Here is a 14,020-nt window from a genome sequence, read left to right as displayed (position 1 = left end):
AAGTAGGAGCCACCATGAAAGACGCGTGAGCCTTCCCATTATTTTGCTGGGAGGTTGATGTGAATTTTGCCTTAGGCATGTATGATGGAAATATGCAAGACCTATCTATTTTTGAGATGAAACAAAGACAATACCACATTTATCAAGCAACTTACAGGCACAGTCACCAGTTCTGGTCCATCTTAAATGCAAATTTCTCTTTGGAGTATTTCAAAACTTAAAAGTAAAGCTTCCATGTGTTCCTACTCCAACAAAAAAGAAGAAAGCACAGGATACTCTTGTTTTTCCTGCATCTTCTAATGCCTTTTATTTGTATTTTTCCTGAATGTTGACTTACAACGACAAACATCAGGAAGAAATACAACTCCTGTATTTCTTTTACACTACACATTTTTGTTCTGTAGCAGCAACCACTTAGAAAATGAAACTAAATAATCCCAAAAGAGGAAAAAAAAAAAACACTAAGGGAACACATTCGCTTACATGGCAATGAAAGATGAATTAGTTGTGCTTAAAGAATTTGATGTGTAATGTTTTGTGCTTTCTCTGCATCTTTTGAAACACTGAATGAACACTGTTGCATTTACTAGACACTGCTCGAGTCACAAAAGACTCAGGTCAGGATCAATACACCGTATCAATCTAAGATTTTGTCCCTAGTGTACCATTAACCAGACAAAACTCAATTCTAAAATCTTGCTATTGAAATTTCACAACCCAACATAGTGAAAGAAAGTAAAAGCAATCCTTTTAAAATGACATAGGTAAGAATATAATGAGAACTGAGACTGTTGTTCAGACTCTGCATATATTATTTATTCTGTTTGGATCAAAGCATTTGAAGACAGTTCCAGGACCTTAGATACCACTTATTCTTAATGCTCAGAAAATAATAAACAGAAAGGAAAACACCTAGTAAATTTATACCTAAAGCTTTGTTTAACAAATATGGAAGAGATCTGAAAAGTACTCTGAGAAGTGTCAGAACCTCTTTACTGTACAGATCAGCTCAGTAATCGCCTTCAAATGGAAATTTCTGCATGACTAAACAATGGAAAGACAAATATGGGTAAATTGTTGGCAATTTACAGTTCCCTTTGCAGATTTAAGACTGTCCACTGATGCATATTCAGAGAACTGCTTTGAATATATAACCTGCCTGTAGTACCTTTCGGAAATCTGGTTACCCAGCCAGATGACTATGAAGCTGACATTTACTGTATGTGCAATTATGGGATATAGAGTGTCACTGCTTTCAAATGTCACTTCTTTGCTACAGTTCTTATCTTGAAGAAATGTCCTTGTATCTCCTAAAAGAAGCATTCTTACTGAACTAGTACCAAAGAACACTGGCAAGATACTTATGAAAGCAGTTAGTTCTTATGAGTGTCTAATTTGAACTCTCCAGAAAATCTCGCTTTAGTTACGAACTCATAAAACCTCTGCAGACTAAGTCCCATTATAAGGTCCAAGGTGGCACTTAGAATTTTCCCTCTTAGAAATCTTTTGCTCTCTTTCTTGTCTATGCCGTGTTCGCTATAACTCTTCATGGTAAGACAGAGAGAGAAAGATATGCAGGACAATTTATTCACAGTTTTTTTTTCTAAGATCACAATTCCTCTTTCCCTTTTCTAAATACGGGTGGTGCCAAGAGGTTGACAGTTTGGGTCTGGCGTATACAGACAGTAAGTTAACAGATTTTTTTCTTTCTATACAAATTTTTTCAGAGGACTAACATGCACTTATTACTGATTTGAAGTACATTTTTCCCTTCTTAGCAGAACCTGCGACCATTTTACAGCACTTGTTTTTTCTGTTTTTCTAAATGTTATTTCCTGTTTCTCATTATGTCAATCTTAAGTTAAAAACAACAACAACAACAACAAATATATTTTTCACCCAAAAACCTCACCACCTTTCATCCCTTCTGACACTTTCTCTGTTCCAGCGTTAAGGAGATCCCTAGATAAAGATCCTAAAAACTTTGCAACAAAATAAATCATACTCTGTATTTTTGAATGTTAATTCTACAGGGCCACCTCTGTGGCAGCCTGCATGCGTGTGCAAATATGCCTATGCTGAATTAGTTCTAAAATAAACACATAAAAATGAGTAAATTAACTTTCCGCATCTGGGTATTTTTTCACACATATTCCAAGTTTGCTCCTATGGCCACAATTTCTTTGAACAGCGCTGCTTGCTCCAGAAAAAAAAAAATAAAAAAAAAATTATTAATAATTAACATTATTTATGGCTTCAGGGGAATTATTTCTGTTAGGATAAGCAGGAGTTTTACTTGACTTCTGAAATCAATACTGGAGTGAAGATTTGGTCTTAAAATGGAAGCAACTGAGAACTTTCTTTTTTTTAACAAAAATCCTAGAGAATATATTCATTTTTATAACTGCCTACAGATATTGCAAGCCTGCTGAGGAAACTGGTCTGTGGAGTAAAACTTCACAAATTCTTCCAAAAAATTTATCTTCCTTCTTTCATACGTGACTTAAAAACACCTAGGTAAATGTTTAGCTCATGAATGGAATGAAAAACAGGCTAACATCAATAATTTCTTAAAAACCATATATACCATGAGGAAATTATTGTGTTCAAGAATGCATCTTCAGGGCTACAAGTTAAGAAACATGCACTGGGAAAAATCTTCACAGGCTTCAGTGTTACTCCAATGTCAGGTACTTCCTGATCTTCCCTGCATGCAATTTCGGGAGACACAGCAACATACACTTCTTTTTTAGTTTTAAAGGAGAAACTGTGATCCAATGTAAATCAGCACTTGCTGTCATATGCAGCAATGCTCAAATAAAACAGTGACCTCCAGATGGTTGCACTATTGATTTTGAGAATTAAGATGAGCCTTAGCCCATTGCCATCTATGATTGACAAAAACAAGGTAGCAGAGACATTAGGATGAACCTCAGAAGACAATTATGTTCTGAATACGAGATGAAAGAAACATAGGAAAAAAAACAAAACAAAACAAAACAAAAAGGTTTTCTTCTGCTTAACTGGGATCAGAATGACACTGGTTGGCAAGGATTTTATTTAACATACGTATTTAAAACAGTTCAAACTGAACATCATACGAAAATTATTCTGTTGTTTATAGGTTTGCTGAACAAAAAGCTACAGTAATGTATACTATTCTTTACAGCAGGGGTTGACTTTATTATGGAAAGAAGACCATCTTGTTACCTTTGAAAGCACAGTCCATGACCCAGCTGATTGCAAACGAAAGAATTCTTTCAACCTCTGAAGTCACAAAAATCAACCTGCATTTTCACTTCCATTTTACTATAGCTTGTCTTTACCCTGAGCATTTTGAATCTAGCCTCCCTGTAAAGAAAAATCACTTTCCACTGCATTTGAGATATATATACGTGCAATCAAAGCTGTGGGTAGAATTTGTATTCATGCATTTCAAATAACATTACCTTGGCTAATATTACTGCAAATAAATGTGTAGCCATAGCAGCAGAGAACTTGGTGCAGGCTGCAAAGCCTGACTGAAAACTTAGTTAATAATGCAGTTTTCTGTGCTGCAGTGGGCACTTTGCTACCTTGGATATGCTTGTTCGTGTATTTGAACATAACTAGCTTGGAGTAAAAGTGCAAGATGATAATGTATGTTGATCGTTGTTTTAAATAACTGATAGATTCAGATCAATATGAGGTATTAGCTGCTTGAAAAAATATTATAATGTGCAAAATCCTGATCACCGAGTGCTTTATTCTGCTCCGAAAATATAAAACTTCTCCATTTGATAGCACTGAACCAAAGGTACAAAAACACTAGAACTACACTAACAGACAAGTAGTATGCTGTATGCTACTCTGACTAGCAATTGCAACAAAAGCATATACTGCAATAGTTCCACCGTTTATGGTTATTTTAATTTAAACCTAACTATAACCTTATCAGGCAGTTTAGAGTATAAACCTAATTCAGCTGTTAATAAAATGAATACAAAATAGCATTAATAGAAACATAGGAAATAAATATACTAATCATACCAAAATCAACAAAAAACCTATTGGAAAGATTTGTATTCCTGGTAATTCTGATCATAGAAATAAGAGCGGAATTAAATAACAAAAATACACACATCGCATTAGGAAAAACAACAACAACAAAAGACGATCTGTTCAGTACAAGAAAAGTGCAGAAGAACTGAAAATAAAAGAGCACAGCCAAGAGGCCACCCTGGGAAGCAGCATGAGAACTAATACTCAGAAATACCAAGTGAGGACCACCAGTGTTTTCATGCGAGATTTCAGCAAATCACAAGGAGGAGAAGGACCAATCAATGGCTAGCATTCTACTACATTTACTACTTCTTTTTATTTTATTTTTATTTTTTTAGAAATCCATTTAATGAAAGGAGAAAATATCTACTCTCAGTTCCAGAGCTATTTAGTGCTGGCTTGCTCCTCTGTTTTTCACTCTTTTATTTTAAAGTAAGAGTTGGTTTAGCCTCACCATTAGGAGATAGTTTGGTATCTTGTATTGTAGTGAGGATAACGATGGCTATGATGAAATAAATTGCCTTCCTGCTGCCATTGATATTACAGCTATGGAGAGTGGACATTCTCTCTGTATTCCTCTCCCTTACCATTCTCTGTGAAATATGAAGTCACTGCTTTTTTCATCTACTGTGCTATGGTACAATTTTATTTCACTTTTCTTTTTAGAGAAAAATCTTTAATCATAAAGACTAAACAGCTTTTGTTTGATTTTATTTTGTTTTTAAAACACAAAACATTAGTTAGAACTTGATGGCATCTGCCCAGTAGAGATTGCTGCACTCTGAATCATTCACTATGTTGATATTTCAACACATGGCTTGTAATTCTTTCTGACTGCAGTATGAATCAAAGAAGTACACTCTAGGTATGAATCTGCAATGTGTATTAATAAAGCATGTCCAACATAAGTGCATCTGTTAGTCTCATCAGAAGAAGCAAACAAGAAAAGTGCTTTATCGCTGTCCATATATTTTAAGGTAGTAGCTTTTTTGGCATGCTGATACAAAATTTAGCATTCATTTGAAATTTCAAGTTGGGAAAAACAGCCAATCAATTAAAGGTCAAACAAATCTTTCTGTCTAATGACATATTCCAATTTTTCTGAAGTAAGCTGAAATCAGAGACTTTTTACTATACAGCATATATACAATAAGCTGCAGAAAATAAATCATGATGTCTAGTATACATAGAAACAAAAAGTTACTGCATATTTATCCATATTAGAAGAAAAGTGAATGGAAAAAAATAACAAATAGCACCAGGCTGAAAAAAAAAGCAAACAAACCTGGCATCATAAAATGCTCAACTCCTTGGTAACAAAAAATTAAAGAAGCTTTGGAATTCTTGGTTTAAGTGATGACACTAACCTCAATGAGGTTACTAAAAACAAGCTTTGCTACTGAGGGTCTGGTATACATTCTAGATAATATGCAACCTACGTAATTTCTATTTTCCTAATAACAAAATACGTGATCAGACAGAACATTCTCAAATTACCTACATAGGCTTTCAACAGCTGAAGAAAGAAAGAAAGAAAAAAGATTAATTTATAAGACAAACTTAAAGCAATTAATGGCCATATATTTTAACAGAAATTATATCAAGATCAGTGGTTTGTTTGTCTGAAGACAGGAAGATACAATATCTAGATATTGTGACAAGTGCCAACAAATCAACAACGTAAGACTGAATTCCTTAAAAGAAAGATTAGGAATGTATTATCTTGCTCCAGAAAAAAAAAAAAAAAAAAAAAAAGACAGGCTCAAGAAAAGCTGAATTCATTCTAGAATGTCTTAAGACTCATGTCATCTCAAGATGCTCAATTGAAAATATGGCTAAATTAAAAGCAGCAAAACCCCAATATTTTACTTTTACTTTTCTAGGATAAACCTCTGATCTTTCATCAGACTTGAGTACCATATTATATCCATCAGTTATACAAAGTGGTTTCCCATGCTTTGCAGAATGTAAAGTTCTGGGTTCTTTGTTTATTTTTTAATCTGACACAACAGACTTTGTCCTCATTTTTGTCCAAATGAATTTATAGTTTGAAAACGGAAACTATACTGCCTGTAGTCAGATAAATAGAATGGGCTGAAAATAAACAACGATCAACATAACTGCTCCTTTAAGTGGTACCTTACAGGGTAGAATTCAGATGTGCTCTGTAGTCATTATTTAAATATCAGTATGTTATGTGCCAGACAAGCACCTGCCAAATATACTTCATTCTTCCTTGGGCCAATTCCTAGAAGTGAATTAAATTATCTTTCACCTGTCTTTCTGGCTCTGGATCATTTGACTTTCAGTTTAATAATGACAAATTCTGTATGGTCTTTTTGTCCGCTGCAGAAATTTAAGTAATACAAACAAAAGAAACACGAGGTACAATTAATATCCTTAATGTGATTGCATCTGCTTTTTAAATTATGAATATCAAAAGATAATGCATTCTGCTTACAAAACGAAGACTTCTGTTTTTCTTTAAAGTTAATGCATTTTTTTTCTTTAATAGTATTGCTACGTAAATAAACTTTCTTTCCTGAGATCACTAGGCTAGGAGCCACTGGCAACAGTCAATCTAGATTCCTGAGTCTTAGATAAAACACAGCTAATGAAATAATGTTCTGCAGATTATCTAGGAAAGCTAAAAAACATCCATGCCCTCACTGTAACTTTAAGCAGAGGAGTATTTTTACTGACTGAGTATGATTGTCTGGGAGTTTATGCATAAGTCCCATGCTATACTTTTGGAGAAATAGTATTCCATGAAATAACTGATTAATTTCCTTTTACCTCAGGGATACAACACCATTTTTGAAATATTTTAGTGAATGACAGCTTAAACTATTCTAGCTAAAGTACCAAGAAAACCAAGACAAAAAGAAGGAATGCAAAAGGTTATATAATTTGGTGTCAGACATATTTAGCATTTTAAATGTTCTACAATCTCTGCTTTCTAACAAAGCACGTAATAGATTTAAAATTCTTGCATTATTATTCCTAAGGTTTATAAAATCACTGCATTGAAAAATATAATCAAATTTTAAATAAATATAAAAAACTTTAAAAAGGCAGAAGAGCTTTGCAACATAAGTAGTGTTTCATGGTGTAATATTCATGTAAGCCTTAACAAGGTACCAATACTGTTTTAGTATTTCCCTGGTGCAGAAAACAGAAAATATCACAGCAGTCTTTTGAAAACACAGATCAACTACATAAGCTAAGTTAAAAAGAGCATGCAATTCATGAACATGGTTCATTACCATGGTTACAGGCTTTCAGCACAGGCCTCTGTGTGGTTGGACTGAGATTTTGTGGTATGTCTGCAAAAGCAAGAAAACAAAGGAAAATAAACACCTCTTTGAAAGTTACTTGGATGGAGTGTTGTAACAACATAAGCAAGCAGAAATATTTGAAAGTTAGATATTTCCAGGGCAAAAGCTACAGTGAAATAAACTGATGAGCTGGCAGGACAAGAGGATTTTTACCTGCTGTATACAGTGGTTATTACTATAAATCCCTAAAATTTAAATTATACATTTGTATATGGAAAAGCCTTATCAACGAGGCCACAATGAGTAGAGGACATTGATCTCCAGAGCACTACAGGCAGCAGCAAAATAGCCTGAACAACCCTGATAGATAGATATTGCTGCAAGAAAGAATGAAACCCCAAAGCCTTTAGACCACTGGACCCATAATGATTTTATCTTTATTCGGAAAATAAAATGTAAAACAGAATATTCACCTTTAGGCTTTGGTGTTCTTTTCCTTCGATCTCGAAAAGCTGCCCCTGACTGCAAGGCCTCCAACAGACTGTCCATCACTCCAGTCTCCTCACCTTCTGTAAGAGAAAGGAAAGGAACCCTCTGGGTAACCACAGCAATATCAAAGCATAAATAATATTAACAATAAGAACAACAATAATTCGTGGTAGTAGAATCAGTTATTTGAAACTTAATCAGAATTTTAACATTCAGAACATTGCTCTCCCACAACTAAACAGAACAGATTTGGTCTTCCGTCAATTGCACTAGGCCAAATTTTATTTCATTCATTTCACATTCCTTTTTCTCAACTACAGTTTTAAATGAAATGTCATTTCACTCATATTTTCATTTCAGTACCCTTTTGCAACTGCAAATAATCAGTTTCTTGTCAGATTTTGAGAGCTGTCCCTTAAGTGATTCGCTACATTAGACAAAAGAGATCATTTCAGTTATTGTTATAAAAAGTAGAAATTGTTTCTCAGTGGGAAGCTGAAGGAAAAATATTGGACGAAATAGGATATAAAATGATATCCATAGGTAGCTTTAATCAAAAGCCATTTTCCTTCTATACTTAATGACTTGTGGTCAATATTGATGTAGTCCAGGAAAATACTTCTCATCGTATTACACATGTGGGTATAATAATCCCTTGAAAGAATTAAGAATGTTACCATGATGTTATAATTAAGCACAAGCATTAAAAACATTACTTATATTTCCTCAAATAAATATATCAGAAATCTTAGATATTTGAACCTAATTCATCCTTTGTCTCTACACCTGTGAGGAGAAAAAAAACCACAACCCCATGGATTTCCTATACAATGAAAAATCTCCACAGAGCAATAAAGAACTAACTACATGACAGAAATCTCATTATGTCTCACAAGGCTAAACTCCCAAGGTTAACATGCACCTTGGATTTAGTCAGACACATCACACAATTTTGCAGATATTACTAACAGTGAACACATTTCTACTCTCAAAATTTGAGCTTTGTTTTCCACCCAAAAAGTGTCATTAAATATATTAAAAAAAAAGATTTGTTTTCAAAAAATCTATAGAAATACAAATATAAGCATATTTAAAGCTCACAACAGATGTTCTCTATCACTGATTCAAAATTAAATGACATTTTCACAAACATGTTTTGCTTGTGATTGTACCCACTCTTTAATTTTTGCTATTTCTATACACATCCTTGTGTTTAGGGAATGATTTTGATTTCGTTTTTTGAATTTATTAAATATATTCCACTAAGAATGGCATTCTTTGTAGTATTTCATCTACTACTACTCCAAGATGCTGTTTCTCAAAGTGATGGAACTATAATCTGAGAACACCCTTACTTCATCTCTTTCCTCTATAGACTCAACTACTGGACTTAAAGAGCTAAACATATGGAGAAATAATGGAAAAATAGCAAATATTTTATAACATTGCATAACATTGATCCCCATTTATTTTTTATGCAATACATGGCATATGGCATGTGGAATATAAGCAAAGGCTGAAATACAGATTTTTTTCACACAATGAAGTTTCCTCTCTCACAACCAGCGGCCCAGTACAGCAACTAACTTACTTTAAAAATATTATTCAGATTGCATGTTCACCTTCTTGGTGTTCTTTGTTGTTGTTCTGTAACTTTCTGTCTGATCTTATGCAATTCTTTAATATTCACATCTCAAATGAAAACGCTCACTAAGCACATCAGTTCAAAGTGACGCTTGAGGAACAAACCATTATTAGTTATATTAAGGAACGGGAATTTTGGAGGAAAGTTTATAAGCATTTTGGGTAGTAACAATTCAAAAAAGTCTCAATAACATTACGGTCTCCAAAATAATACCATAACTGTTTATGAAAGAAGAGTTCATAAACTTTGTTTTAGATAGTCGTAATAACAACAACAACAAAATTGCTTTCAATTCAATTTCAGCATGTCACCTTTTTTTTCTTTTTAAGCCTTTCTAAGACTATTATGGATTGCATAGTTATTTCAAAAACATAAGTTTTCAGTAGAAAAAAAAAAGGCAACAAAAAACTGAATAATCTGTTATACAATAAAAAGGCCAACTGAATAAAAAAATATTACATATTTTAAATAATGGAATGGAAATACTGCAAAACCAACTTTTTGTTGCATAGCTGGAACATATTTAAGGGTACTATCTATTTTTCTTTCTTATCTGAAATACACTGTAACCAGAAATCGGCTAATGTTTTCATTGACATTCAGAACAGTTAATAGAAGAATAAATGGCACATATAAAAACTGAATTAAAAAAGAAACACCTCTAGTAATTTTATAGTGTATGCGGATTTATTGAAGAAAAATTAATGACTGCAAATAAAAGCACTCACAGTTGCTATTCTGTACTAAAACGTGCAGAATGCTTGTTTTTCAAACTTCTACATCTTTAGTCAGGCTCCAAATGCTCCTTTTTGAAGCTTAAATCAGCAGTTGATTACAACACCTTCTATGAGGCCGTATAGCTAGCTATTAATACCCATACTGTTATCATCACTCTAGTCTGTTAGTAATAGGTAATAAATTACATTAATCTCCCTATTCTGAATCTGTTTTGCCTGTGATGGTAATTGGTGCATGATCTCTCTGTCCTGATCTATGACCCTTTTTTCATAATCTTTTCTCCTTGCCTTCTTTTGAGGAGGAGAGGTGAGAGAGCAGTGTGGTGGAGGCTGCCTGTCTGTAAAACCACAACACCTTCATATTTCACAAATGTAACAGAAGGAAAAGAACTCAGGTGATGCTCATCAAGTTATCTGAAATAGCATAGACTTGATAGAATCTTTGAAGTAAATCCAGGTATCATGGCATCATTCCAGCTTTTATATAACTCAAAAATAAACTTGTATCACTGAAGCTAGTGGGTTTGTTCTTGTCTGAATAATCAGGTCCTTGTCTCACACAGTTTGCAAAATAAACTGTTTTTCTTCTTTGTTTTTTTCTTCCCCCCCACTAAAATATGAATTCTTTTGTATTGTTTTGTTTTTTTCCCCTTCAGCTGAGGATATAATTCAGGTCAAATATATTGTGCCCAGTTCCTGAAGATAAGGAATTTAATTCCTTATAGGTATAACTACACCACGTCTTTCCCTATAACATATTAGATCTTCTGAGGCAAGTGAATACCAGCCTTGGGACAACAGCAGAGGTTTCCCAGATTATTCACACAAGGCTAAGCCTGAAAGAAAAAGATACAGCTTAAAATACTCTTAAGCATTGATTAGGGAGAGATGTAAGAAAAAAAACCCTGTCAGCAGCAGAAAATATATATATTTTTTCTCTTTCAAGTGCTCCACTTTATGTTTGCTTGAATAATGATCAACTGTAAGAGTACATCCCACAGAGCAATGCCCAACTGATTAAAGGTGTCAATTTGAGAAAAAACTGAACGGCCAAATATTACAAGAGTAAAGTTTTAGCAATGGAGTAGTATTTGATACCTTAATCTCTGGAGAGCAGAACATGGAGAGGGAGATAAGTGAAGCCATCAGTGCAGGAGAGAGTTTGGAACTGGTTCCATTTTTTTTCAGTTCTATAAAGATTCATGGGCACTAAGATTATGTGAAATATTGCTACTACTGACACATAACTTTCTGGGCCTCTCAGACTTACACATGAACAGGGCAGGGACCCTTATGAAGGCTCATACGGTCAATGCAAAAATACAAGAAACTCCCAGAAAATAAATGTTTCAAAATGTGCATTATTGTGACCTCCTAAACTGTGTCTCCTTACTCCAGCAAAATTCAGATACAGTCTTACAAAGAAATTGCTGGTTGATGCGAAGGTTAGCTTTCTCCAGGAAATGGTGGAATTTCAGTAATGCTGCATGGATTAGAGCAATAACTCATAACACAACGTACGTGATCCTTTGACCCTAATCAACTCCTGTAAGAATGTTGTTACAATAAAAGATGAAAAGAAAACTTCTGATGTACAAGCGCAAAGTTGAAATAGCTGTCAAGTATGCCTTGCATGGTCTGGCTGAAAGGGCAGTTCCCTTTCCCATTATAATTAAAAAGCATTAAACTCAACTTCTGCCAGGAATGTTGCTATTCAATTGTCTTTCCTCAGAGGCACTTTCAAGAAAAAAAGCAAACCTACCAGTTCTTCCCAAAACTACAGGTATATACCTCACAGGAATCACAGAAACAGTCTAGTCTACTATACAAGGAGTTCAGTTTCTTACTGATGTCCAACACAAAGCAGTAAGCCTGTGCTAGTACTTCAAAGCCCTAGAAGTTATAACATTATTATATTATTTCCTCTAATAACTGAATCATACCGTACCATAGAATGGCTTGGGTTGGAAGATAGGGCTGCCAACCTCCACATTTAATGGAGCCATCAGGCTGCCCAGGGCCCCATCCAACCTGGCCTTGAATGCATCCAGCCTTTCTGGGCAGCCTGTTCCAGCACCTCACCACTCTCTTGGTGAAGAACTTCCCCCTGATATCCAACCTAAATCTTCCCTCCTTCAACTTAAAACCAAAGAATGAAATAATCCTATTCTCAAACTTTGCGGAAAAAAATGTGTAAAATTACGTTCATTGAAATACTACAGATTGCATTTTTTTCTGTGACAACAGAAGATAGCCACTGTAAATTCCCTTTCCACTGATGTTATCAGGAATCAATCACATAGATTTTAGATCCAATAAGGAGTTTCCCACAGCAAGCTTTTCTGAGAGAATCACAAAAAGATTTCCTGTGGGAAATTGGACTTAGAGAAGAATAAACTGAATGCCAAGCCTTTGAAGTGGTGAACCCTGAGACTTGGTAGTGAAGCCAATATTGCAACATCTTCCTTAACAATCTGGATGATGAGTCAGAGAGCACCTTTAGCGAATCTACATACAGTGCAAAATCCAGAGGAATGGCTGATGAGCCAGATGGCTGTGTTTCCACTCAGGGGGACCTTAAAAGTTGGAGAAATGAGAAGACAGGATTCTTTATGAAATACAAAAAAGGAAAATGAAAAAAAATCACCATGAGTCATCAGTGTGCCTTTGGGGCAAAGAAAGCCAAGGAAGAACACTGCGAGCTGTTCAAGGCAGAAGATCCTATGCCTCTGCTCAGTGCTGGTGAGACACATCTGGAGGATGAGTGGAATGGACATAACTGAGAAAATTTGGTCAAGGGCCATGAAGATGATTATTGGGCTGCAGAATTTCTTCTGGGAGGAAATACTGAGAGAGGTGAGACTCTTCAAGTATAGAGAAGAGTCAGGGAGATTCTCTCAACATGTCTAAACATCTGGTGGGGGTGTGCAGTGTAAAGAAGACTGAGTTAGACTCATCAAAGAGGTGCCCAGAGACAAGAAAGGAGGGCAATGGGAGTAAACTGAAGTCCAAGAAATTGCATTTAACTATCTTTGGTGTTGACTGTAGTCAAACGATAGAACAAGTGCCCTGTAACTAACTACAATGGAAACTCTAAATATGGCTACATTAAAAAGTAGTCTACTTTTCTATTAAATCATTGGAGTCTAAAAATAAAAGTCTGAAAATAAAAACATTTACCTCCATATAATACCTACTCAACACGGGATATTCCACCAATGTGTTTCATGACATTACCCAACAATATATTCAGAAAGTCAATTTAAATTCTTAAATTCTTATGACCCATTCTTTTTATTTTATTCTTTTCAGCAGAAAAAAAACAGAACTGCTAAATTAATCTAAATGCTAAGTTTTAGTTACTTCTATTTAATTATTTACAATTAAACAGATCATGTTTAAGCACTGTTATCTAAGATTAAGATCTGGTTAAGATGTGATTGGACAGCTAATGGAACAAAGCTACATACAAAGAGGTCAGTCAAATTTTCACTGTTCATGTATGATTTCTCTGTTTTCTTTACACGTTACAGCTCAACTCGAATGACGCTGACAAGAAAGACTGCAATCAATCTGTCTTTCAGACCAGTTAAGAACAAGTACTTCCAGTGCTGATGTTTGAGAGTAAAAAATAAATAAAAACAAATGAAAAAGATCTATAAGCAGAGACTTGCCAATTATGATTGCATTCAGAAAGCAGTTAGAACCACTCCATTTGCATTCTTATGTGAAATTAGCTTCTCACATTCAGCTACAGATATTCTATATGTGGGGATGTCTATGAACATCTGTTTCTTTGTTACCGTTTGCCTCTGAAGGAGTTCATTGAC

The 14,020-nt window shown here is 34.6% G+C and overlaps 1 protein-coding gene across 1 annotated transcript in view; it reads right to left on the bottom strand.

The window, feature by feature from the left end:
* DIAPH3 (diaphanous related formin 3) overlaps positions 1 to 14,020 on the bottom strand; it is a 218,915-nt gene that overhangs the window by 51,142 nt on the left and 153,753 nt on the right. The window contains exons 26-27 of the mRNA XM_072344791.1: positions 7,793 to 7,888; positions 7,308 to 7,367 (exon numbers count right to left, since the gene is read on the bottom strand). Of these exons, the coding sequence (XP_072200892.1) occupies positions 7,308 to 7,367; positions 7,793 to 7,888 (156 nt within the window). The remainder of the gene's footprint in view (positions 1 to 7,307; positions 7,368 to 7,792; positions 7,889 to 14,020) is intronic.

This window comes from Excalfactoria chinensis, chromosome 1 (genome assembly GCF_039878825.1).
Source record: "Excalfactoria chinensis isolate bCotChi1 chromosome 1, bCotChi1.hap2, whole genome shotgun sequence".
In the NCBI taxonomy this organism is placed as follows: domain Eukaryota; kingdom Metazoa; phylum Chordata; class Aves; order Galliformes; family Phasianidae; genus Excalfactoria; species Excalfactoria chinensis.
The sequence above is the reverse complement of the archived record's forward strand: the minus strand, read 5'-3'. Positions and strand labels throughout refer to the sequence as shown.